Consider the following 26635-nt stretch of genomic DNA (forward strand, 5'->3'; position numbering starts at 1 on the left):
TGATATTTATTATCACACACACACACACACACACACACACACACACACACACACACACACACACACACACACACACACACACACACACACACACACACACAACACACAGCTGGTTTTGTACCTTACACTATATAAAGACGCCCTGAATAAATGGCGGTGGCCAGACAGGCTGTTTAAATTGCTATTTTGATTTGCTGTTCTTCTTTGACTGCAGCTTGGATATTATTGCTTTGATAACATCAAGAAAAGTCTTGCCATTCCAAACTTCAGGTTAAAATCACAACCTGTGAATAAAAAGAAATACAAACAACAAAAGAAGCCTTCGCTCTGACCTATAAATCTGCCAACAAGGTGCTTCATCTTGAATTGTTAATCTCTCATTGTATTATCATTATTTCTCATTGCTGTAATTGCTTGTTGTATTATCCTCTCCCCCACTGCAACCACTCATCTTCCCTGTGGGTATCATTCAGGTTTAATGTAATCTAATCTAATCTAATCTAATCTAAAAGCTGATGCAACTTTTCCTGCAAAACTTTTTAATGACCTGCCCTCAAATCAGGCCAGCGTCGTCTTTAAAATCGCTTCTTAAAATGTTCTTTAATGCACTTGCTTCAGCTCTTTTTCCTCCGTTAATTGTTTCTGGTATATAGTATATTTCCTCTGAGAGTGTGCATACATGCAGTCACCTGTGGTGCAAGGTCAGCCGTTTGCTGCATGCTGAAGGTTCAGTGTCTGACTTGCCGTTGTTAGCCTGTGACCTTCTGCTGATGGGAAGGCCTCTTTAATGCTCGCCACCTTCATCTTTATTATCATTATTAAACTCATTTGTCTCCAGGTGTGCTGTTGGTTATATGGGCTACCCGTCCTGCCTGCGCTGTAACTGCAGTGTTGAAGGAAGCACCAACGATGACCCGTGTGTAACACCCTGCGTGTGCAAGGTACACACACTCACACACGTGCATGAGCCCAAATAATGACATGTACTCTGCGCTAACCTTTCTAGCCCTGTCATCATTATCTTCACCACATTAGCACTGCAATAACATGCCTTGTGCTCACAACATCAGTGCGAGGGCAGCCCATAAACTTTGTGGCGTCTTTCTTCTTCACTGCTCTTTCCGTCTGACTCTCCTGCAGGAAAACGTGGAGGGAGAAAATTGCGACCGCTGTAAGCTGGGATTCTACAATCTTCAAGGTGACAATCGACGAGGCTGCGAGAAGTGCTCCTGCATGGGCGTGGCCAGTCAGTGCTCTGCCTCCACATGGACCTATCAGAATGTAGGCAGTGTTACACACACACACACACACACACACATACATATACTCACTATCAAATAATATTTCTATTTGTATTCCCGAGACGATGATGTAAACATCACGTTAATTGAAACAGATCTGTTCAGTCACGGTGGCTGATTATAGCTAACAGCCTAAGTTTCTTCTGCTGCTACAAACTTAAATTGCATCATCACCCGTCCACCACAGAATTTTTCCCTTGAAAGAGTTTCCAGACACTGAACGGCAGCTATAAGTTCATGACACAAATTACAGTTTGCACTTTTTGTGGCGCACTTACCCTCATGATCCTGCCATAAAAGCGTTTAAAACAAGCATTTCAGAGCAGAAATATTTCACCAGAATTGTGGCAATTAGCAGATGAGCTAGCTGGGGTGAAGTAAGACTGCTTGGACTTTGACACGTGCATTTTTGCCTTTTGACTGATAATAAATAGCCTTGACAGTGTTGACCCTTTGAGGGGATGGAAAGCTGGACAGCCCAGAACAGAGGAAGCTATCGTGGCCTCTTACTGTAGCTGTGCAACACTGTACACTTTATAAACTCGTGTAAAGTAGTACTCCTCCACAAAAGAGGCAGACATGAGACAGCAGTAGATGGTACCAATATGTTTTTAATGAATGCACTGTTAGAACTTCCTTTTTCAGTTATAATGACATATGATATAATGTCTCACCATCAGGCCCATTAGTAGCTTTTGTGGAGCTCACAACTGCATCACATGGTTTTTCTTATTCCCTAACTGGAAACATCTGGACAACTATGCACCTGTGGATTTTTAGTGATGGACAGTAGTCAGAAAAACTGAATCTGAAACTGCACCAAACCTAATGCTGGCCCAACACAGGAGGATAATTGGGCAGGTTTTGCCCCCTCCCAGTCATCGGGGGGGTGATCTGATTTGAGGATGGTCTGAAAAGATCATCTGCCTAAAAGATCCCATCGTATGAGGGACTTACAGACATAATGTTACAGACTGGATTGGACTCTCCCCAGTTTTAAATCGTCATCATCAAACATGTTTGATATTTAAGAGTTGAAATCCTGCAACGCGAAAGAAATGGATGATGGGATATTGAGCCTGCAACAGCCAATGACAGCGAGCTGAGGGGGAAGCGTCACCACCCGGGTGTTGTTGCTCACCTCCCGCTCGCGCTGCAGGATGTATAAGCTGACTTGAATTGCACACAGCATACACAAGAGCACCGAGCTGACAGTGACTGTCTGACTCCATGTTTCTGAGTGATCCCAAGTCCCTGGAATCTCCACACTGAAATCACTTAATATGAATGCCTTTCAGTTTGGACTGAATCATCCGGTGTTTGCATTCTTGTGATTCAAATACTTAAAATGGGTTAAATTTGTCATTATGTCAGTGGTCTCCCATGTTTTTAAAATCATTTTAAAGAGATTTGAATATCCACCAGGCGTTACTTAACCCAGCAGATTCACTCATCACCCAAAAGAAGTTTCTCAGATAAGAGAAAAACCATTTGATAAATATCCTTCAGGCACAGAACACCTCCAACACAGAGTGCAAAATAATGAATTAATCTGGCCCGGAGTTTTTGGAATAGCAAAAGTTAAACATAAAATGGGTCACTTTCGTCTCAGTGTGCAGAGTAGCAGAGGGGTAATAAGTATAAAAGCAGAGACAAATCTCTACCAAGTACGCACTTAAAAGAGTAGCTGTGGATGGAGTACAGTGGAGGTGAGAGGAAGGGAGAAGAGTGAAAATGAGGAGGAAAAAGAAGAGAGGACGGGAGTGGAAAGACGAAGGGAGGAGACAAGACAAGAGGCAAGGAGGAGGAGAGAGGTGAAAAGAGGAAAACAGGTTTTGACTGACAGGCGGGGTGGGAGGGGAGGGAAGAGGAGACGCTGACAGGATGACAGCTCTGATTTAGACACCGATAGAGTGTGTGTGTGTGCGTGTGTGCGTGTGTGTGTGTGTTCAAAAGGGGAATCCAAGGTCAGGTTAATTGCAACGACAGATGTGTGTCTGGCTGTCTCTCTTTCACACACATCCATACACACTAACACACACACACTCCTTCAGGAGTTGAGGGGAAAAAGAACTCTTCGAGGTGTCAGTTGCAAGACTTCCTGGCTGACGTGTGATAGATGTACAGAACCTTTAAAACCTTTAAACATGTCTCGAGTTTTCCATTTTTGTTGGTACAACCTCTCATTTCAATCGGACGGGGCCTTAAAATGTCCTAAAACGCCGTATCTTAAGATTGCATATACTACACCGGCGCCACCGTGACAAAATACTGACAGGTGTGAATATTTCTCATCACTGATGTTTTCCAGGCGGTTCCGTTTGAGGCGCTTCAAATATAAGAAGTTTTGGATTAGGGAAAGAGTTAAATCCTAAATCCACCCTTTGCCATTAATTATGAATTAACCATTAGAATCCAGAATAGCTGAGTCAAACATTTATATAAGAGTTCTGTGTTAAAAATACAGATTGTCACACTTGTTTATGAGTTTTTCTGTGAGTTTCTCCTCACACACACCGAGCGTCAGAGAATATAAAGTGTCCAATGCTGTGAAGTCAATTAAATTGATTCGACTCAGCGAATACTGACCAATGAAGTGCTTAAAAAATTCATTCTGAGGAAATGGCGCTACTCTTTTCTGCTGGAGACACTTAGTGGCTAGGAGATCATTATTGTTTAAATGTTTATTCACTTATTTGGCAGAATAGGCTCTGCTCCTGAGGGTGCTGCCCAGCGAACCCGAGCGCCGTTGCAGGATTCAGTCGGGAGTGCGATAGATCTCCAGGGCTTTACAGAGGAGCCCAGTCATCATTTAGAGACACACAAAGTGCACAAACTAAGAGATGCTAAGTTGTTGTTGCAGAACAGGAGGAATGTAGATAGCGGAGGGACAGTAAGGCAGACATTATGAGTAAAGCTTGTCCATCTACAGTGACCAGGACTGATGACTCGCTTTACTGTGTTTGCTGTCAGATGATCTGCTGACAGTGGGCACAACTTCAGGGCTTAAAAATCACAATAATGCAAAACTGTCAAACATTCATAAGCTAACTCCTAAAGCTTAACCTGCACGTTGCTGCAACAGAAAAGAAGAGAGCCAGAGCTTTGTGTAATTTTCCTGTATTACACTTTGCAATAAGTGTTGAATTTTAAGCAGATGCACGAGACGTTTCTTTGTGTATTTTGAAATGAGACAGTGAGCTGTGGTCTAAGTCTATTAAAGCTCAATACCAGCCTTCTGTGTAAGTTTAAAAAAAAAAAAGTAGGTTTCTCAGTAAGTTCAGCTGAAAACTTCTTCCTGAATCTTGTTTTGCAGGAGACCAGTCTGACAGGCTGGCACCTGGTGGGAAACACAGGAGGACGAGTGTGGTCTGTTCACAGACAGACGCCTCCGTATCTGAGCGTCCGACACTCGGACGTTGTGAGCGATCTCGGCTCAGCCTACTACTGGAACGCGCCTGGGCTGTATCTGGGAAACAAGGTTAGATGCAGACACACACACACAAATACGTTAATACATACAAACTGCTGCCTCAGAATTAGCAGTTGAATAACAGATGCTCCTGTTGTTCACTTCCCTATAGGTGTGTCACTGTCAGCCTGCAGCAAGCATGATTTGAATATACTGTACCTGCAAGCGTCTTGATAAGGTGCCAAACGAAGAAATGTCTGAATTTTCCAGCAGTTTTTACTGTAAAACACGAGCAAATTTCAGCTGCTCGGGACTAAGATAGTGAGAAAGAGAACTTTTTTGCAGTGTTTATTATTCCAAAGGTGTCACACCAGCAATCAGACCGGTCAAGGTCACAATAGGAACTCAGATTTGTTTGTGTTGTTCCAGCCTGATTTCACTGTAATAACACAAAGCTGAGCTGCAGTCTGACGTGAGATCTGAGTGTCGGGTTTGCTGCTAACTGACTGCTCTCATCACAACATTAACGGCTCTTACCTTTTATCCAGCGCAATGACAGCGTTGACAGGCAAATATGTAAAAGCTGACATGAGGCTACATCATTAGGACGGGCTTGAATATATAATCAGTTTATGATGTAAAAGTATATCCCCTGGATGTGAGTCTGGCGAGAAGGCGTCCTGCTGGGATGTTCACCTCCCTCCCAGCCGTGTTTCTCTGTATCTGCTCCTGCTAATGTCGACTATTTGAATTTGTGCTGCGGTTTTCTGTGGCCGCGATTAGACTTTATCACTCCAGCTGGCAAATAGCTGCAGTCCATGTTTCTGAAGTCGAGTTGTTGCCCTGCTACAACAACAGGCTGACTGTGATGTTAGTCTGGGTGTCATGGCTTAGAGGAATATACTGCAGAATTTCATTACTTTACACCCTGCAGGCCTGGCTTGTCATCTCACTTCTTTGTCTGAACCTCTATCCCTCCCTCCCTCTAACCATCCCTCCATCCCTGCTTCTTTTTTCATTGGTCTGCTCCTCTAACTCTCACTCCGTCTCTTCAGGACTCCCATTTTTCACCTCCCTGTTCCTAAATCATCTCCCTCTACTCCCCCCAAGCTCTCTTCTCTCTCTCCTTCTGCATCTCTCTCGCTGGCTTTGTGTCTCTCAGGGTAAACAGTGTTTCGCCTGTTGAACTCGATAATCAACTGTTTTTCTCTTAGCGCACACACACAAACACACGCTCACACACATGTGCACACATAAGCAGAAACACATATTCTCATTCAAAGACAGACGCGCGCACACAAACACTCACACACACTCCTAGGCCTATATAAGTCAGATAATGATGTGTTTTGGAGGCATTAGGGACAGTGGAGCAGAACCGAATGCCTCCAAACATGGGAAACAAACAAATTATCAGTGTGTGTGTGTGTGTGTGTGTGTGTGTGTGTGTGTGTGTGTGTGTGTGTGTGTGTGTGTGTGTGTGTGTGTGTGTGTGTGTGTGTGTGTGTGTGTGTGTGTGTGATCGCTAGGAGCAGTGTGCGAATGCTGTATGAAAAAGCGATTCTTTGCTTCAATCTATGATCGTGTTACAGAGATAGATGCTATGTGACTCCACTGTGCCACTGTTTCACACACACACACACACACACACACACACACACACACACACACACACACACTCACTCACTCTGTGGTCTGTCATGTTAGTGCGTATCATTGGAAATGACAGGCTGTGTGTGTAACGACAAGCTAGCAGTGACTGTATAAGAGTAAAAATGTGTGTGTGATAACGTCCTTAATTCTCACACATGACCTCCAGCCTCATTAATGCAGAGGATGCTCATTGGCCCATTATTGCACTGTGCAGCTGCTCATTGGTCCAGAAGCATGTTCCACTGATGCTCATTGGGTATTTTCTCGGCTGCGTAGGTCCAGGGACTGCTCATTCTCAAGGATAGCCATTACTGTCATTAGAGTGTGCTTTGTTTGACTGAATATTTTCGCAGTGTTTCTGGTTTATTTGGCAGTGGAGTGCAGATAAGTGCGGATCAGCGGGAAGAGCCAAATATAAAACTCACAATGTCGCAAGTATGACAGTGTGCCATTATTTTAATGAAGTGCTCTGCGTGTTGAAAACTTGCTTTAAAGAAGTTTTGGTGAAACTTTAACTGGCTCCAGACTTAAAACATAAAAGTATTTACAGCTGCACATTTTTTTTATTCACAATGGAATAAATCAATATTTGTATCCAAAAAGGAATGAATCTACAGAATACTATCATTGGACTCTGCAGTTTCTCCAGGTCTGCGCACCTTGCACAGTATTTGTGCTGTGGCCTGGTGCATTGTCTTGTTGGGGAGCGCTGCTGATGTCGGGGTTGTGCTCTGTGGGTGATTCGTGTCAAAGTGACTTCCTTATGAACTCCCAGACCCAGTGTTTCCCAGCAGAACATTGCATTGTAATGAGATTGTTGTTCGCTTCACCTGTCAGTGGTTTTAATGGCTTATCAGTGCATGCACTGTATTCATAATACAATGTACTTTAAATGAAAATGTTCTAGAATTTGTAACACAATCTATCACCTGGTTTTCATCAACAGATGGAGTTCTGAAACTAAATGCTGAGTATCATAACTTTTTAGGAATGTTAGAGCAGTCAACTTAATATCCAAAGAAAATATCAGCACCTTTGTCAGCCTTCAGGAGCCGTCGCATCCTTACCTCCTTGTACCCAGATTTACTAACAGATTCGCAGCCGGGACAGATTTATGGCTCAAAAACAAGAAATGCTCATCATGTGGAGAAAAAGAGTGACAGAGATGGACAGACAGGGAGTACTGGGAGATGGATGAGCACGGGGAGAGGAAACGCATCGTCTGCTGACAGCCGATGAAAGAAAACTCAAAATATGTTGAAAGTTGACAGACGCACACAAACACACAGCTCAGCTTGTATTACAAACGTCCTCACTCCTCTCTAACTCTGCGTCTACCTACCTCAACTTTCCTCTAACTGCTTTTTTTTTTCTTGTCTTCCTTGTCTCCTGTATGGTCCTATAAAGAAGCAATACAAAATAATAATCCTTTTAAGAGGAAAACCTGCTACAGGTGCAAACCTGAGGCAGGAAAGTGTTTGGAAAATTGCTCCGGTTTCACCTCGGCCATAGAGGTTGACACCTCAAAGTTGTGATGAATGAAATCTGTCTTGAAAGTGTTTCTGTAAAATACCTTTGTGGGGAAATTTTTCCCTTTTTCTGCACAAGGAACATCGGCTTTAACTAAGCTGCTGAGCTGTGACTTATGGGAGAGAAAAATGTGTGTAGAGGAGTTTGTGTATAACGACACTCCTAATCTGCTCTTGATTGCACGAGATGGATACCCCCTCCCTTCACCTCTTTCTGCTCTCCCTCCCCCTTCTATTTTTTCCCTCCTACATGGTTGAAAAAGTGCCTTTACATCAATCACAGTGGATTTGTTCCAGTTTTCATCAACCAAATAATTTGGTGTCACACACATTTGTGTTCCTGGAAAGTGTGCGCAAAAGCTCCACACAGCAATCCCCTGGCTCCGAAAAAAGAAAGAAAATCATTACACCTGGCTATCATTTCCAGTAATGCAACATAAATGATCATTGCAGTCCTGATTCGCTGATGTTTTCATTACAAAAACATAATGAATGTCAAACAAAATATAGCACACTGTGCACGTCAACGTTCAGCCTGCTGCGGCGAGCGTCTTGAAATTGAGGCTGTATTTCTTGTCAACATGACTTCCTGTTGCAGAGGATGCTAATTTTCATTCCCACCACTGCTGTGCTTTTTCTGGAGAGCCTGAAAGGGCAGAAAAGTTGTGAATAGCTCTTGATAACTGTCAAGATGTGTGAAGAAACCCATTAATAGCAGAGTGTGGTCCAGTTCTGCGCCATAAAGCTTCCATTGCGCTGTAATCGGGCTCATTTCCTGACAGATCCAACCTGTTTAAAGCAGCATCAAGGCTGCTGCTGTTTACAGTTATCACACAATTAGCACGATGCTGATGCTTAATGTTGATGGTACAGTGCCTCCATGTGTCAGCCCAACGCTGGCTGTATTGAGTAAAGGGTGTCATCCTGCCATTGTTTGTTACTTCAAGTCTGATACACAGCAAGCTGCTGGAGTTGACTTTCAAGAGCCAGTGAGCCGTGGGAGTGCGGAGCAATAATTGATCGGCTCTAAGAGGCTGGAAACGAACGAGCGAGCTGCTCTTAGTCATCTTCCTGGGTGAGATGTGCATACTGAGTTACAGTCCAGTGCCACCAGCAGTGATAATTATCATGTCATAGCTGAGCACACAACCACCTCAACATTCAGTAATGTTGTTTGATGCTGTTTCAAGTGGTGCTGATAAGTTTAGTTTCTGTGCTGCTTCTCCCACAGCATTGTCAAATGAAAGATCCGTCATTTGAACCATGTGTGAATGAGTGCGGGCTGTTGCCTTAATCAAAGCTGTTTTACTGAATCTTAATCAAACCTCACCATAAGAGCCTGAGGGAAGAGGAATGCATGTGTGGAACTCTCTCTGTGTGTGATGAAGAGCTCCATCAGCCCTCCACCTCGAGCCGCTTCCCATCCCCTTGAAGCAGTGAAGTGACCTCATCAAGTGACCCCCGGTAACCCCAAACCCCACGCAGAGCACCTCAAACGACCAGCTGACAACCGATCCTCTTCATTCCTTTCTGCCAGCATCCGCTCAAGGTTCATACCCCACACTGACCCCCGACCAAACACACTGCAGACTACAAAGGGACCCCTTGGCCCTGGGCTGCTCTGGAGGCATGGAGTCCAAAACAAGAACCTCCACTTCTACAGCAGAACCATCCCACAGCTGCCTAAACATTCCCCCTGTCTGGGGAACCTGCAGGGGAGCGCCGACATACAATCAATCACAAGAAATCCACCAAGAGAAGAAGAAGTTTCAGAGTGCTGCCGCACACAACCCAAATTTCCAAATCTAAAGGCAAAGACGATCGTAAAATCCATTTTACAAACCATCTTGAGCCTATGAGGTGTTTCTGAGAGCCTACTGCGTGCCCGTGTGGCGCGTTCAGAACTTCAAGACCCTCCAGGAGGAAACCAAACCATGGTCTTTGTTTAAATCCAGACTTTTAGCATGAAGCAGCTGGTTCTGATGTGGGATTTGAGGTAAAATGAATGAAGACGGTTAAACAAAAAAGTCTGCCGCTCTGTCTTTGTCTCCCCCTCCATCCTCTCATCTAATATGTTAATCGTCTCTGGCTGAAATGACGCTTTCCTGATGGTGTATTTTCAGGTTATGTATCCTCTCTGTTTATTTATTGTACATGTTTTGTTTGTCACAAGCTTAAAGGTGCAATACAGAAACTATGACATTTCACAGCAGGCACGAGGCAGCAAACCAAAAAAAAGCCAGTTTGCACAGAGGCTGTCCCCGAAGACAGACCGACCCAGACGAGACGGTGCTCCAACATGCCCCAGTGCTAATGCTGGCAGACTTTTGGGTTCTGCTACTTTTCAGACAGGGACTTTATTTTGTCTTTGCCAAGACGCTGTCTATGAGTGGCACACAGGAGGTCAGTTTGGTTTCACGTTGTTCAGCATCGCTCCGTCTATTGGTCCATCTGGAGCCAATCTAACCCTACTGCTAGCAACAACAACAGTCTGCGTGTGCATCTGTGTGTGTCTGCGTGTGTGCGCAACCGCTAGGTAAACAGAGTGAAAACTCCAGATACCATTTGCAAACAACCGCAGGCATCAGAGAGGCGACCCAGGTGTGTGTGTGAGTGTTTGTATTTTCCTGTTTGTGTGTGTGTATGTGTCTTTGTTTCACTGGGTATTTGTGTGTGTTCTTGTGTGTGTATTTTAGGGGAGTTTGTTTTCTGAAGCTTTTGTGACAATCTGGTTTTCATTTCCTGAAAGATGATTTCCTTTGTCCCCCCCACCCCCCCACCCCCACCCCCTTCTGTCGCTGCCCAATCTCCTGAAGAGAGCGTCGCTTGCCACTGTCTGCTTTTGTACTCCAAAAACTGAGGCGCACCAACGCAGATTGTCAAACATATTTCTCTGAAGAAACTAGCATGTGGTCGGCACAAAAGAAAGTTGCATACTAACAGTTTATTTCAGTTAAACTGCTGTCTTTGCTCCCTCCAATCACTCATTTGTTTCATTCTAATTACTGCACTGTACACCTGCAAACATAGTGTCTTTGCTTACCTCTAGAATCACCTTAGTTCAGTTTCCATGATGTCTAATGTTTGTCCTGCTGTTTGCTCCATAAAAACAAGGTGATGAGTCCATTTATGCTCATGTCCTCAACAACATGAGAACTCATTTGTCGTGTGAGACAAATCAGTGGACACTGATTTCATTTATTCACCTCCGGTTTTGTGCAGGACGAACACATCAAAGACGTTTTCCTCGTTTTACACACGTTTGAGCTGTTTGTTCTCCCCAGAAAGTCCAACGGTAGCAGACGTCTGACCTTTATGGACGACCAGCCGTACTAAAATCAGGACGGACCACCGCTCGTAGGTCACTAAAATGCTCTGACTTGGTTATTTAAAGTTTTTGGAAAAGTCATATTACATCAGGGCTCTGCTGGGAACCCTGGAGGAGGACTGAAGTCGATAGTGAGTCATTTTAACACCTCTTCTTCCTCGGCGAACCCACTCCTTAGCACAGGCAGCAAATTAAATCTGGGAACTTTGCTCCTCATGTTTGCTCTCCTCTCTCCTTTCCTCCCTCTCATTTTATCCTTGTTTTGTGTCCCACTGCACTTTATCCCATCTTTTGTTTCACTCTTCTTATTGCTGTCCACCTCCTCCCTCCTTTTCAGGTCTCTCATCTCTAGTCTCTCTAGTTTCTCTTCCTCTCCTCCTCCTCCTCCTCCTCCTCCTTTCTGTATCACCATCTTTTCATTCTAGCTGATAAACAGCAGGAGCACAGAGGACGCTAACTTGTATGTGAATGAAACTTTCAAGGGTATTTTAGGTCTTTAGTGAAAGACATTTGAAGTTGTGCATTTGCATCGCAGCTTGCAAAACATCCCCTGTGGCTGACACCTTACTAATTTTAAGATTTTCAGTAAATCCTCCTGTTGAGATATGACGTTATTTAGCTTTATGTTAAGCCGAGTGACTTGTATAAACTGATGTGCTCAGGGCCGTGACAAAAGGCTCACTTTAATGAAGATGGCTCCAGCTTCTCGATTAGTTTTAACAGGGAGGATTATGTCTTGTTCGTCTTATTCTGGCCACTAATAGAGTTAATAACAGGCTTATGGAGCTCTCAAGGGGACCCGACTGATGTCTATTGTAGCCGTGTGTGTGCCTGTGTGTCTGAGTGTTTATTGTTCCTCCGTTTCCAGTCCCCATAATTCCCCTCTCCTGCTGCGCCGCTCTGTTCTGTCGGGCTTTTCTCTTTTCCTGTGTTTTGTTTCTTTTATTCCCTCTCCCCCAGGGTAGAGATGGGTCATCAGGTTGCCATGACAAAAGCTTTGATTGTTGTCCGGGTTGAAGTGGATGGCGTCAGAGAAATGAGTTTTCTGAGAAATGTCAATAGTTTCAAAGGAGGCAAATTGCTAAATTCAGGTGTGCTAAGTCGATAGAGAGTCATCTACAAAGTATAATGCCACGAGTGTAAGAGTGTTGCTGAGAATACACAGAAGAAGCTCTTTCTAAATCTCAATTCACGTGCCGCTGAGTGGTTATTGAAGGCAACAGCAAAAACACAAACAAGGCTAAAAATGCAAATCAATTTTTTATGCTAGTTACAGCACGTACAGACGTTTACGGCTGTTGAGTTTTTTGTGTCAGGAAACGCCATATTTCCACTTCAGATTTCTTTGTTTTTGCATCTTTGATTATTCTTGTGAAATCCAGATTTACCTCGTCAGCACTATAATAAATGAAGTGAATACAGCTCCTAACTCAAAGATGTCTGTTATGCAACCTGTAACAAGGTGACGCTGGTCGATATTTTATACCATAGTCTGGGTCCATTCTCGATTCTGATTGGCTGCAGGGTGTACGATAGATACAGGATAATGCCCAACGAGGTGTCCGTTATCAGGAATACTTGAATACTCAAGGCTTGACCTGTCAGACGTGCAGTTATTTGGCGTGAGCAGTGCTTCCATGGGTGGCACAGTGGAACGGTGGCAACACTGACGCCTCACAGCTAGAAGGGGTTCGAATCCCATCCGGGGTGCTGTGGGCGTGTCTTCCACCATGCCTTCAGTGCCTGCTGCTCGAGGAAAAGGGGCCTTTCTGTGTGGAGTTCCCCTGGGGTATCCTCCATAAAAATATACCCCCACTAAAAACATGTAAGAAAATCACCACCTGACCAGTGGTGACAGGAAGGAACTGGGTCCCCGGGCGCCGCTGTCGGCTGGCAGCCCACCGCTCCTGGTCCGCCGTGGAGGAAGGACGGGGGAAATGCGGAGAAATAATTTCACAAAGCATGCCGTGTGCATGTATTTGTGCCTGTAGTGTGTGTGATAAATAAAAGTATGTTTCTTTCTTTCTTCCTGTCAACCAAGTCCATTGTCATAATGTGTGTCTAATTATGCACAAAGTCTAATCTAAGACAAACACTGCCGCTCTGTTAAGGCTCTTTGAAACCTCCTCTTCACTGGTTGCTTTCATCGTGCTGCTGCTCTGTTGCAGTGGAACAAAGTTGTTGTGTCTTTTCCCCGTGTAAGAGATTTAAGTGTGGATGCAGAGTCCATGCTGGAGTGCAGATAAGCTAATGGCGAGGGAGGTCGAGCAGCACGAGTGTCTGATGTGCGTAGGCCGTGCAGTGTGGGTCTAAACTATGATTTTACTGTCTTCTCCAGTCCAAATCAGCAAATGGGGTTAGATGGAGAATAAGTGTTAGTCAATAAAATGTCCACCCAAGTACACCTCCATGCCCACTAGTGTGTGTATGTGTGTGTGTATTTTCAGTCAGCTGTGAAATGGGTGATTCCTCCTCTTGGTTTAAGAACTGAGAGTAATGATGTAGAATGGAAGAGGTTTATAGAGGCATTAAGCCCACCCCTTACACCCTCTCTATCTCTCTCAGTCTGGAGCTCTATTTCTTTGTCGCTCTTCCCCTCTTCCCCGATGCCCCCTCCTCCCCTCTTTCTGTTTTTATGGTGGCATTATTATCTCACTCTCCCACCCATTACTGTTCAGGTCGGAGCAGAATAATAAATTTCAGGATCATGCCGACGCAGCGTTTCTCCACCTGAAGCTCATTCTGTGGACTCGACAGAAACTCTGCACGGAAACACCCTGCAATCTTTGTTGTCCTAACAAAGATTGCAGCATATTCTTGTTTTTCCTCACTTTGGAAATGTTTTTGAAGAAAATGCAGCCATTAGTCGAAGCAGCGGTTGTGGTGGTTTCGGGGTGTTGCTGATGAGTGTCGGCGGTGCAGTCGTTCTGCTGCCGTCAAAGATGGACGCACATCTTAAATAACACGTTCGCTCGTGAGAATTTTCTCAATTTTCTAATTTCTCAAGATATGTAGAAAATATAGATTCAGTGGTTCATTTCATACAGCACATACAAGTCACAATGGAAACCTTGACAGCTTCAAAAATGGTGTAAAAGTAAAACTCTGAGTTTCATTTTGGTTGCTACCTTCCTTTGCTTCCACTTACCTCCTTAATCTTCGTGCGCCCCCTGCTGGTGTGGAGCGCAGCAAATATTGATGCACTCTCCTTTAAAGCAACACTGTGACTTTCGAATGAAGACATAACGTGTGTGTCCTTACTTGGTCGGATATGACCTGTAGCTGATGATGGCTTGTGTTGGCTTGTGTTAGCAAACTTTAGAAACAGATTTCATTGTAACTGGCTTTAGAGTCAGTTTACAGACCTCTATGACTCTTCTCTTGTGATCCTTTTACACTGTGTTTCAGTTGGCCATCCTGCACTTGTCACTTGTGGCCTCAGTGATTGTTGCTCAGCAAATTCAGCTAAGCCTAATGAACTCCTTGGAGGTCAAATAAACTCGATCTCAGTCAATCAATGCGTACAAGTGGCAGTTTGCAAAGAGTGTTAATATAGCCTCAGATGCTTTGTAGCATGGGTGTCAGCTGAGTGCCCATAGACACATTTAACTAAATTAATCCCATCAATAATTTGCAGTAACTCTTTGCAAGTTTTGCAGATAATATAAACTTGTTTCTCTGTCTTTCTTCAGCTCACAGCCTATGGGGGGAGTGTGCTCTACACTGTGTCTTATAATACAGACCAACAAGAACAAATGGCCGTTCGAGTCACCTCAGAACCTGACCTGATCATAGAGGTAAGTTTTCATCGCTGTGCTTTTATATTAAAAATGAAGAACTTTGACTGTCAGAACTTTATCTTCTAGACCCTGTTGCTGTAGGTCAGATCCCTCAGGAGCAGTGGAAATAAGCTCCACTTCTCTGTTTAACGCCTTGATGGCATTAACCAGGAGTGTGCCTAACACTTAATACAGCAGCAGGAGGAAATGGCCACAACCACAGGAAACCCTGATGAACGCCAGCGCGAATGTGTGCCTGTTCGTGTATTTGTGTCAGCAGCATTATTTATTTTTCCCACAAGTCATTGACTTTTGCACCAGTGAAGACCACTAAATGAAGGAGCGTATAAAAACTGTTAAACACACAGCCACAGCTGGCAGAGAAGTGCTGAACTTAGCAATAAAAAATGCAGATAGAGTCTCTCTCCCCTCTCTCTCCATGTCTTTATAATGAGCAGGTTGTGATATGATGTATGGCAGCAATAAGCAAAGCAGCTACGCTATTAGTTAACTGTTTATATCTCCTGTATCACCAAACAACATTGTGTTTGTGCGTGTAAAGTACACGCACAAACACAGGCACATTATCAGGTGGGTGCGTGTCGTTCTACATGTTTACGGCTGCAGAAGTGATCCTGTTATTTAACACCTCGTTGGTAGAAAGTTGTGTGTGTGAAATAAGAGGAAATTTTTATTTAGAATAGTTTGGAAAAAAAATAAATAAATAAATACTGTAATGTCTGTAATAAGCTGCAATAACTGGTGGAAATATCTATTTTTCAGGCAGTGACTGGAAGAGAGCTGAAAGATAGATGTAGAAATGCAATTTTAGATTAAATATGCAAAACAAATGCAAATGAGTTTTTGTATTTAGTGAGTGTGCCATAAAAATACACACAGTCGCGCAGAAAGAATGAGACAACGGAGAGAAGGGAAGGAAATGAGGAAACGAAGAAAGGAAGGAAGGAAGGCTAGAAGGAAAGAGGAAAGGACATGAGGAAACAAAGACAGATGGAAGGAAGGCAGAAAGAATGAAACAGGAAGGAAGCAAAGGAAGCTGAGAAGGGAACAAGGAAATACAAGTGAAAAGTAAAGAAACAAGAACGGAGAGATAGTCACAGACCAATGAGCTTGTGTTATTTAAAGACGTGTCAGTGAGATCGACAGACAGGGAGGAGATGGGAAGAGGAGGACAAGTGTCGGTCTTGTTGTCAACAAAAAGCCTCTCCAAATGATGACGATAATGAGCCACCTCCACACTGTCAGCCGTCTTTCTCCCTCTTCACTGTCTCTCTTTCAGCCTTTGTCTCGCGTCGCTTCTGTCTCTCCCCCCACTGTTTACTCTCCGCATGCATGCGTCAAGTTGCCATATTGTTTGCTGCGTGGTTTTGTGAAGCGCGGGAAGACGCTCAGGCCGCGGTTGTAACTTCGTGGCATCTGAATAGACAATAATCTCTCTGTCTCTGTTTGTCTGTGCGGCTTTGTTTATCTCCGTGTCTGTCTCTCAATCCTGCCCACTTCATCAGCCTCCATCAGCGCAGTTAAAAAAAGGAAAGCGCCAAGCCTTTCATGACGATAACCACAACCGATGTACTGCAAACGTGCATCTGGAGTCTCTCATGTTGCTAAAACAATGAGACAGAAACAAGATTTTGATTTGTTGATTTTATGTCAGTTTTTCTAGGGTGAATACACATGAACTTGAAGAGTAAGGCTGGTTTTATTGTATATTTCTCTTCTCTCAACAAACCCCACAAAAAGACCAAAACCAGCAAATTGGTCCTGCAAATGTTGCCTGTGTAGCCAAAGCCTGATATTCCAGACCACACAGCGCTCACTGTGGCCTGCAATGATGTTACGAGCCGGTTAACTGTACACCCATAAATGGACCGGAGAGGGACCACCATCGCTGCTCTCATGCCACCGTGGAGGATGTGAAGTGTTGAGGGATCGTTGTTGGTTTTGGTGTTTTCATGGGATTTGTTCACAATAAGAAAGACATGAAAGTGCCAGCCTCGCCCTTCTGTCACTTAATTTGATTTTTTGTGCGATAAAGAGAAATGAGAGACAGTAAGAGAGAGACAATGAAAGTGTCTCTTTCAAAAAATGAATGAAAACAATTTTCTCTGAGGTGACTTTCTTGTCAATCTGCCTCTTTTCTTTGTCTCCCTCTTTATCTTTGCATCTCTCGACCCTGCTCCTGCTCTCCGTCTCCTTATCCCTCCCTCCATCTCCTCTCTTTCAATTAGTTTTTATTTAATGGTGTATTGGCATGGTGAGCTCTCCCTCCCTCCCTCCCTCCCTCCCTCCCTCCGTCAGTAGTTGTCACTCTGTGTTAGCTGCTACATGCCATTGATCTGCTCTCAACAAGAGATAGTCAGATAGCAGGCCTGGGCTCAATTCACTTTGCATTCAGTCCATTCAAAATGTCAATAGAAACTGCGGCTCATTACCTAATGACACATCATTCACTCTCACTCTCTTTCTTCCTCCGGTTCATTTGGATATCATACAGTCCTTTCTGAAAGAGGTGTCATACTCTATTTATGTTTTGGTTTGGAGAATATCCACTTTCTAGATTTATGGAAGTAAAAGTGAACCGCAACAAAGAGGAAGAGAAAAAAAACCCTCACGCATAAAAAATGTTTCTTTCTACTGTCTCTGCCAGGGAGGCGGGATCGAGATTATTGACAGAAGGTTTGGCCAGCCAGTGTACCCGTCCTCGCCAAGCACCAATCACATCGCTCTCCTTCCAGAGAACTTCCTGCTTTCAGAGAGCGGGCAGCCGATTAGTCGGAGGGATTTCCTGTCTGTTTTAGCCAATGTGACCAGAGTGATGGTCAGGGCTTCTTATAGCACAGAACCCAGCGCTGTGTACAGGTAGACACACACACACACACACACACACACACACACACACACACACACACACACACACACATACATTTCAATGCAACACATTTAATCATGCCAGTTGAGCCATTCTGCAGAGCCAATGCACTATGCAACATAAACATAACATGTTAAGTATTGAATAGTGACAACAATGTAAATTGTGTGTGTGTGTGTGTGTGTGTGTGTGTGTGTGTGTGTGTGTGTGTGTGTGTGTGTGTGTGTGTGTGTGTGTGTGTGCGTGCATGTGTGTGTGTAGACTTCACTCATTCTCAATGCAGGTAGCTAATCCCTCTGCTAGAGGAGAGAGGAGTGCATCAGCTGTAGAGATGTGTGCTTGTCCTCCTGGATATGCTGGAACCTCCTGTGAGGTAAATACACATACACACACACACACACACACACACACACACTCAAACACTCAAGTACTGCAATTTTAAAGCTTCCTCTGCAATAATCAGTAGAAAACAGCCGTGGGAAAAAGGTGTAAGTAGAGTGCTGTAAAGCTGCACAGAAATGTAGGTCCACAAAGTAAACACTTGAGTATTTCTGGTTACAGATTAGATCAAATAGACTTATTTCTAGTATGATCAAATTAATTGAATGAACAATCACGTTATCCAAGTTGTGCAAAAGTAACATTTTTTCAGGCATTCTTGCAAAGTGTTTATTCTTCAAAGCTTGGAAAAATTGAGAAATTTGTATTAAACTGTTAATAACACAGTGGTATCAGGAATGATTATATCTCCAGCAAACCAAGGTTTTTGTTTTTTTTTTTAGCCCACTGTGAGAAAGGATCAGTGAACAAATGACTGCTTGGAAGGAAACTTGTTTTTTTGGAAATAAAAACACGTCTTAAATGTGTTACTTTGCATTAATACATGACTGATTAAAACAATCCTCATTTTAGACACCAAGGTCAATCCAGCGTTTAGTGCAGCTCTTACGTTTTTAAAGCTCAAAAGTCATAATCACACTCAGAAACATTCAGCAGAACACAAACACTTTCACACACTTAAACACACACACTCGAGTTCCTAATTAGAGGATGACAGGGTAATTACTCCACAATACAGCAGCTTCAAGATGGACAACTGTGTCTGTCTTCCCCTCTGTCTAACTGTGTGTGTGTGTGTGTGTGTGTGTGTGTGTGTGTGTGTGTGTGTGTGTGTGTGTGTGTGTGTGTGTGTGTGTGTGTTTCAGACATGCATTCCCGGATTTCGGAGGGTGAACGGCAATCTGTATAACGGTGTGTGTGAAGCTTGTCGTTGCCATGGACACGCCACGCATTGCCACGAGGTCACAGGACACTGCCTGGTAAGATGACCAATAAGATGATTGATCACGTGTGTACGGATATTTTTTAAATCTATGAGTTTCAGTGAAACATGAGCAGTAAATCCTGTACGCCGTCACACTTGTTTTGTGTCACATAAGCTAGTTTCATATTGTATGAGTGGATTTTTCAGACTAGTGTGCCTAATTTTCCGAGCTTTAGGAGTAAAACAAGCCCACACTGTGCCGCTCAGTTCATCATCTCTTCCTCATCAAACCAAGTCATTCAGGATTTCTGTTCTGCATTCTTCCAAAGGTGCACACAGGTTATCTTATGAAGTACTCTGCAGTAAACTCCCAGGTCACAACTAAACAGAGTCTACCTGCATCGCACACTGGCTGAGACGGCACTCATATGTCCAGCAAAACCACACTCATCCGGGTGAAATACCAAGTTTTTAGGGAGTCCTCAGACGTAAACTAAGCAGTCGTCTGTGATGCATGGTCGTTACATGAAACAACAATGGACACGTCCTAATTGAGGCGATGACTTTGTTTGCCAAATGCTCCGTGTTGCATGCACACACTGATACACAGAAACATTTAGAAGGTTCTAACAAATCTTTGTTTTAGTGATAAAACATCCAAATGCTGGGGAAAACATTCATTTGGCTAAGACTCTATATATACATGAGGGTGAAGGCCTGAGACATTTGTCTGTCTGTCAGTGCTCAGAGTGAAATGATTTACTCTGCTTTACTCTTTCTGTTGGATTGGTTCTCCAAAAACAAGCAAAAAACCAGAAGTCTGTCTTTTCCAGGGACGCGTGTGTCAGACATCAAGTGTGCAAGAGCAGCAAATGTAAAAGCTTTCATGAGAAGGCTTTCTGGCTTTGGATATTTACAGAATGTCAGAAGATAACAGCAGAATATCTTGTGAAGAATTTGCAAAATGTCAAGTTAGAGAATCCTAATTTTCAGAGTGTTTCATGTGGCGTGCTTGTACTCTACACATCATTCACTGTTAGGTCTCTTAACTCATAAAGCTGTCGTCCGATTTATCATCGTTTAGGTGTGATGGTAAGTAAACCTGCCTGTCACGAGTAAACGAGCTGACACTTATTTATGTTTTTAACAGTCTACCTGCCCATTTTTGAAAGAGGAATAACAGAGATTAAATCAGCGGGCTGGAAGCTGGACTGCTCACATGTATTGGTCGAACTGAGGAAGCTTACAAAAGGGGGGGGCAGGGGCAGGCACCCAGCCCCAATTTCATTTTATGACACACAAGCACAAATCAAATCAGCATAATTCAACGGCCGAAACCGTGAAAGTTAGAAGCCTCTTCCTCACTGCACTGTTCTTGGACCTGCCATCTATTGGCCATCAGACGAACTGCAGGTTAACACACTGTGCTGTGGCTTCACACACACACAGAATATAGTATAGAAACACACACACATACACACACACACTTACACACATGTATGCCAACCTGCTGATGTGCATCTGCACATACACATCGTCACACCCCAGTCTGCACATTGCCTCAGGCTTAAGCTGTCAGTTAGTATCAGGCTAAACACACACACACACACACACACACACACACACACACCATGTTTTACCATGTTTTGTTTCATTATAGATGAAGAGGATGCTGCAGTATGTCAGAGGGAGGAACACACACACACACACACACACACACACACACACACACACACACGTGCGCACACTGAATCAAAACAAAGAGACAAACAAGCAGGAACACACACAAATACATACATGCATCCACAGAGAGAGACAGCTCGACATGAACTCACTCATGGCTGTACACACACACACACACACACACACACACACACACACACACACACCCCTCCTGTATACATATTCATACACAGTGAGTGGCAGACAGACAGATCGACACACACACACACACACACACACACACACACACACACACACACACACACACACACACAGACACACACACACCCCTTCTCTCAGCACTGTGTTTTCTGGCTACAGATGAATTGCTGAGTGATGCCTTGGGTCTATAGGTTAACATAGCGCGCGTGTGTGTGTGTGTGTGTGTGTGTGTGTGTGTGTGTGTGTGTCTCAGGGTGTGTGTCTCAGGGTGTGTGTCAGGGTGTGTTTCTGCTGTGAAGAGACATTTGATCTGAGAAGGAAATGATTTGGAACATAACTGACACACACACACACACACACACACACACACACACACACACACACACACACACACACACACACACCGTGGCAGCATGTTGTAGCTGAACTTTTGAGGGTTGTGTCGTGCTAGAAACAAACAGATTTCCCCACTGAGAGGAACATAACTTCTTCTCACTGTAATTTGTTAAATTACCAAATTACCAAATGTCAAAATCTGGAAAAAAATGTAATATTAAATGCAAAATTAATATTTTTACTCTGCATCCGACCAATTAAATGTCTCGCCGAAGACGTATTTTTAATGAACTTTATTTTTGAGGCGGCTTTGGAATTTGTTATGAAGGAATTATTCACTTTTTGTGATATTACTGCTGGTGGAGGCAGAGCCGTGAGGCCAGGCAGCCAAAATAAGGCCCACGGTGTTTCACCAGAAGAATTTCAGCTGGGCTTGTTGTGTTTTCTTTTCTAATTGTATTACCAGTTGGTCACAAAGAGGCTAGATTCACACTTGGATCTCATGTTGTCGGAGATCATCTCACCCACTGGTGTGAGATGACACCCCATTTAACAATAAAACAGTCACAGAAGAAATACAGTAATAATGCTGCTTTTATATCCGCATGTAATACAGAAAGTAAAGTTAATTCATGGCCATACGTTTGCCTGAGAGAGAACTATTGACATTTTCTGCTATCAGTGTTTCTGAACAACAAACCCTGTGATGTAAACAGTGAGCTGATTGTTTGTTACACCTTTTGTCGTTAGCATTAGCAGCAACAATCAGTCGATCAGATTCAATACTGAAATATGTCATGAAAAATAAAGCTTTTTCCTGTTTTATTGCCTGGTTTGGCTTCTGGTTTTCTGAAATATCTTAGTAGGTTCAGAGGGGAGTTATTGACCTGGTGTTTGGTTGAGGATGTCCCTGTGAACGCTGTGAGCTCGTTTACTGTGGTGACAAAACGCGTTGCAAATCCCGATCCATGTCATTAACCTTGACCTCGTCAATATTGTTTGTCCTGCCGCTGTCGGCTCGACGATGTTCTGATGTTTTACCCCTCGATGCAAAGTGCGACTCTGATTAGACTCCCATAGAGCAGCTCTACTGTTAGCTGTTGGGTTTCCTTTGTCCTCGTCCTAACTTGCGCTCTTGCTATTAACTACAAAATAGCTTCATTTGTGGCTCAATTTTCAGCTTCGTCATCGTCTTGTGATGAAACAGGAAGTAGTTCTGCCTCTCTGTCTTCAGCTTTTTACACCAGAGATGATGCTGATTTGAATGAACTTTAACCCGTGTGTCTCCTCTAGGATTGCTCCCACCACACCACAGGCCCCTACTGTGACACCTGCCTACCTGGTTACTACGGCAACGCCACCCGTGGGTCACCTGCGGACTGTCAGCCCTGCACCTGCCCGCTCAATCTCCCCAGCAACAAGTAAGTTGTGAAGACGCTGGGGCTAACGCTGCTTTAATCAAAGGCTTCAGTCAATACGCTGCTGAGGGCACAGCACAGCTCTGCCTCTGTGGCCCCTGCTCTGTCTCTTTGACCCGTCCCTTCATGATGCCTCTGTCCTCTGTCTCTCCTCTCCTTCTTTTTTCGTCTATAGAGGACATCACACATAGAGGCTTCGTCACTGTGGGTAGAAATATAATTGTAATGTCATGAACAGAAATATCTAAACAACAGGTAGAAACGTCCATATAAGTGGAGAAATATCATCCCTGTGGGTGGAAATGTCATCGCCGTTGGAAGAATCAACATAACTGCGGCTAGAAAACTTAACACAGTCGAGAACTCAAACCTCCTACAAGTCATTCAGTCATTTAAAACCTTTGTCACACCGTTCCTCTCTCACTGAAAACTGCTCATGCCATGCCAGCTTCACAGTCTCAAATCAGTGAGCTGCAGCATGATTCGTGTCTTTACATTTCCATGACCGTTTGTGACGACGTTACACCTCCACTGCTGTTACACCTCCACTGCTCCATAACGACTGCTTTCTGTTTAAACTTTGAGCAGCTGCGTGTCTGCAGCCCCGGAGGATCGCTGGCACCTGTGAACATGGAGCCATCGTATATCTACGACTGACTATGTTTTGGCACCACTGAACTTTACTGCCATCTACAGGACTTTAAAATGTATGGCTTTTACTCCTCCAAGTCCAGAAGCACTCAACGTTAGCAAAAGTGAAAGCGATCTTGCGTGTCCGTCTTGTTATGCAGATATGCTCCAACACTGAATGGCTTCTTCCTCGACCTGTTCTACACCCTTCCAACGAGTCTCATGAAAATCAGGCCTGTCGTTTTTCAGTAGTTGTGCCAACAAGAAGGCGAAAAATCCCCATCTGTACAGTTTAGCTGTTTGAAGCCGCGGACGTCATCAGGCACGTGCTATTCGTGATCTGACGCAAGGTCCGAACCATGTACTAACAGCATGTAGACAAGAAGAACAGTCAACATACTGTCCACAAGAGTAACAGTACAAAGAGTGATCTGTAACGGCCCAGCAATAATTCAACATTCTCCGTAGGATGTCGTTCTAGCTACACATTAGCCTCAGTCAGCTAGCATAATGGCTAGCTCGCGTGGCAAAAAAAACAGACTGACTGATCACAAATCAGTAATCACAAAACAGCTACAACAACAGTGACACCTACTGGACAGATCTGACAACTACCAACTTAATTAGTACAAAAGATGTGGTCACGAGTAAGAATGATGTCGAAGTACTGGTTAAACTGGACGTTTATCTCGTGATCTGCAGTTTCTCCAAACGACCAGAGAGAGATGCTGTGTGTTAGGTGCACAGATGTCACCAGCATGGCCACACACACACACACACACACACACACACACACACACACACACAAACACACACACACACACACACACACACACACAGGCAGCAGCAGCTGAGAATCTTCATGCAGTCGCGACACGTCATGTCCAAAACTCTCAGAGCTAAAGAAAGATACAACTCTCTCTGTCTGTCATCTCGCCACTTCTCTTCCTCCCTCTAACCCCTGCAGTAATAATAGCTCGGAGGTGCTTTGCCTTTCAGCCCCTGCAAAAAAAAAAAAATAGCTGTCTACAGTCGTCCCTTAGGTTCACTGAAGCCAATCACTCAAATAGCCAGCCAGCCAATCTCTCTGTTTCACTTAGCAGTAATGCCTGAGCTCTTATGAACATCTTATAAAGTGATGACCGTGTGGGTTTAAGCGGGAAGCAGGCTGGCGATTTACAGCAAATCAGTAGAAATCAGTTTAGTCTTGGAGTGCTCCTCTTTATTTACACCCAGGCTTAATTACCTCACTGCCGAGGTTTCTCTGTCCTTTTATTTGCCTGTCAGTTAGATCTAAATCTACCTAATGGATTTCAGGGAAACGTAGTTTAAGTTCCTCCGTCAATTATCTGTGCCATCTATCATGTGTACCCACACAGATTCACCTCTGCTCTGACTTTTATTTTAAACTAATATTTTCACCACTTTTCGTACAGAATTTCTCTAAAAGTTGCTTCTAATACCTGTACCAGGTAGTATTTCCTTCTATTCACAACCCTTTTCCTGTAACAGGTGACCAAATTCCTGTCCCCGAGATCCCAAATTTAGACAACATGTGCGTGAGTCAGCCCTGGAGTCTGAGTCACTTAAAATTTGTGCAGTTAATCCCTGTAAAAAGCCTCAATATTCCCAGGGTTTAGATATTCTCCAAACAATCTGCATAGCTGTATATTATTATTTGTGTTTTGATGTAGATCTGGATGAGATGCAGATTAAAAGATTTAAAGAAGTTCTATTATTGGAGAAACTCATTTGGATGCTTGGGCCGCCTTGGCAGATGCACTTTCCACATGGTTTGTGGTTGTGTGTCCGTGTTGACTGAAGCCTTTAGGCACATTCGATATCTTGAGGGGTGGGGTTGTGTCGTCAGGCATGACCTGAGGTATCAGGATGCGACCAAGCTCAGTCATTAAACTTCTCTAACAACATTTCTAATGAGCTGTGGTACTGTATGCCTCAGCTTTCCCCTGCCTTCATTTCAGCAGCACAGTCATTTCAACTCAATTACCTGCTTTCATAGTAGAACAGGTTTGGGTAATGTGGCAATGTTTATATCTGCTTCTATAACAGCATTTAAGGCGATGTTTAAATGTGCTTTATTTCTATTCTTTTTGCATGAATGTCATGAATTACCTTGATTTGGCTGGTATTTAATTTGCTGCTTTAACAGAAAAATCCAGCAAATGATGGTTTAAATTGTATATACACTCACCGGCCACTTCATTAGGTACCCTTGTACAATTGAACATGATCCAAAAGGACAGCTCTGCCATGAATTCTGCCTTGCAGTGTTGTCGAACTGGACTGCACTGGATTGAGAGGTGTTTCTAGTTCTTTGGCCACCCCATTTCCACACATGAGAGAGCCAGATTATTAGAAACACCTTTCAATATAATGCACTCCAGCACAGCAGCACCTCCCACTACGACCTGAGTGAAAAATGTTAGACTTTTTGTTTTGGGAGAATCTTTTACTTTCTCTGCACGTGCCTCACTTTCCCCTTAAACACTGTTTAGACTGAGCACCCTGGCTAAACCAGTGCCAGACAAATCTGGCTAAGTTAGTGTTTTTATAGCTTTTCGTTGTTGACTGGTAAGTCGGTGAGGCAGCTTGCAGTTAGCGAGTCAGTCAGTCAGTCTGCCGGTGAGTCAGTCCGGGGCCTGGAACCCGAGCCAGCTGAACTATCTATAGTGTCTGGAAGTGGGAGGGTGACAGAATGAGGGAAAGAGACTATCGTTTTACTCTCTCTGTCTCTCTCTCTCTCTCTCCCTGGGTTCATTTAGGTTACAGTTGGTAGGCAGCAGGAGTGTTCTCAAACTCAGGAGTGTGTGGTGTGAGAGAGGGAATCGTATGTGTGTGTGTGTGTCTTGCAGTGTGAATGTGAGGATTGGAAAGTGAAAGTGAGGACACAGGTGTCTGTCTCTGTCTCCGTCTGCACGTGTTGATATATACAGGCAGACAAACAATGGCCTTAACTCGCCTCTGTCCTCTCCTCTTCCTCGCCCTCCTCCTCCCGCTCTCCACGCTCGGACAACGCTACCGAAATCATCAACAAACTCAACCAAAACAACAACGTCTACACGGCAACCCCACCAGCTTCAGCCCCACCTGCCACCTGGGCGAAGACGGGGAGCTGCTGTGCGACCGGTGTCAGCCTGGGTACGCGGGGCCGCGGTGTGACAGGTAACGCACAAACAGCACCACGTTCAGG

The 26635-nt window shown here is 44.0% G+C and overlaps 1 protein-coding gene across 1 annotated transcript in view; it reads left to right on the plus strand.

The window, feature by feature from the left end:
* The window catches only part of lama2 (laminin, alpha 2), a 174613-nt gene that overhangs the window by 58914 nt on the left and 89064 nt on the right, over positions 1–26635 (plus strand). The window contains exons 12-20 of the mRNA XM_070988059.1: positions 839–941; positions 1141–1281; positions 4618–4782; positions 14916–15020; positions 17671–17882; positions 18154–18265; positions 19098–19211; positions 22670–22797; positions 26521–26607. Of these exons, the coding sequence (XP_070844160.1) occupies positions 839–941; positions 1141–1281; positions 4618–4782; positions 14916–15020; positions 17671–17882; positions 18154–18265; positions 19098–19211; positions 22670–22797; positions 26521–26607 (1167 nt within the window). The remainder of the gene's footprint in view (positions 1–838; positions 942–1140; positions 1282–4617; positions 4783–14915; positions 15021–17670; positions 17883–18153; positions 18266–19097; positions 19212–22669; positions 22798–26520; positions 26608–26635) is intronic.

This window comes from Chaetodon trifascialis, chromosome 19 (genome assembly GCF_039877785.1).
Source record: "Chaetodon trifascialis isolate fChaTrf1 chromosome 19, fChaTrf1.hap1, whole genome shotgun sequence".
Taxonomy (NCBI): domain Eukaryota; kingdom Metazoa; phylum Chordata; class Actinopteri; order Chaetodontiformes; family Chaetodontidae; genus Chaetodon; species Chaetodon trifascialis.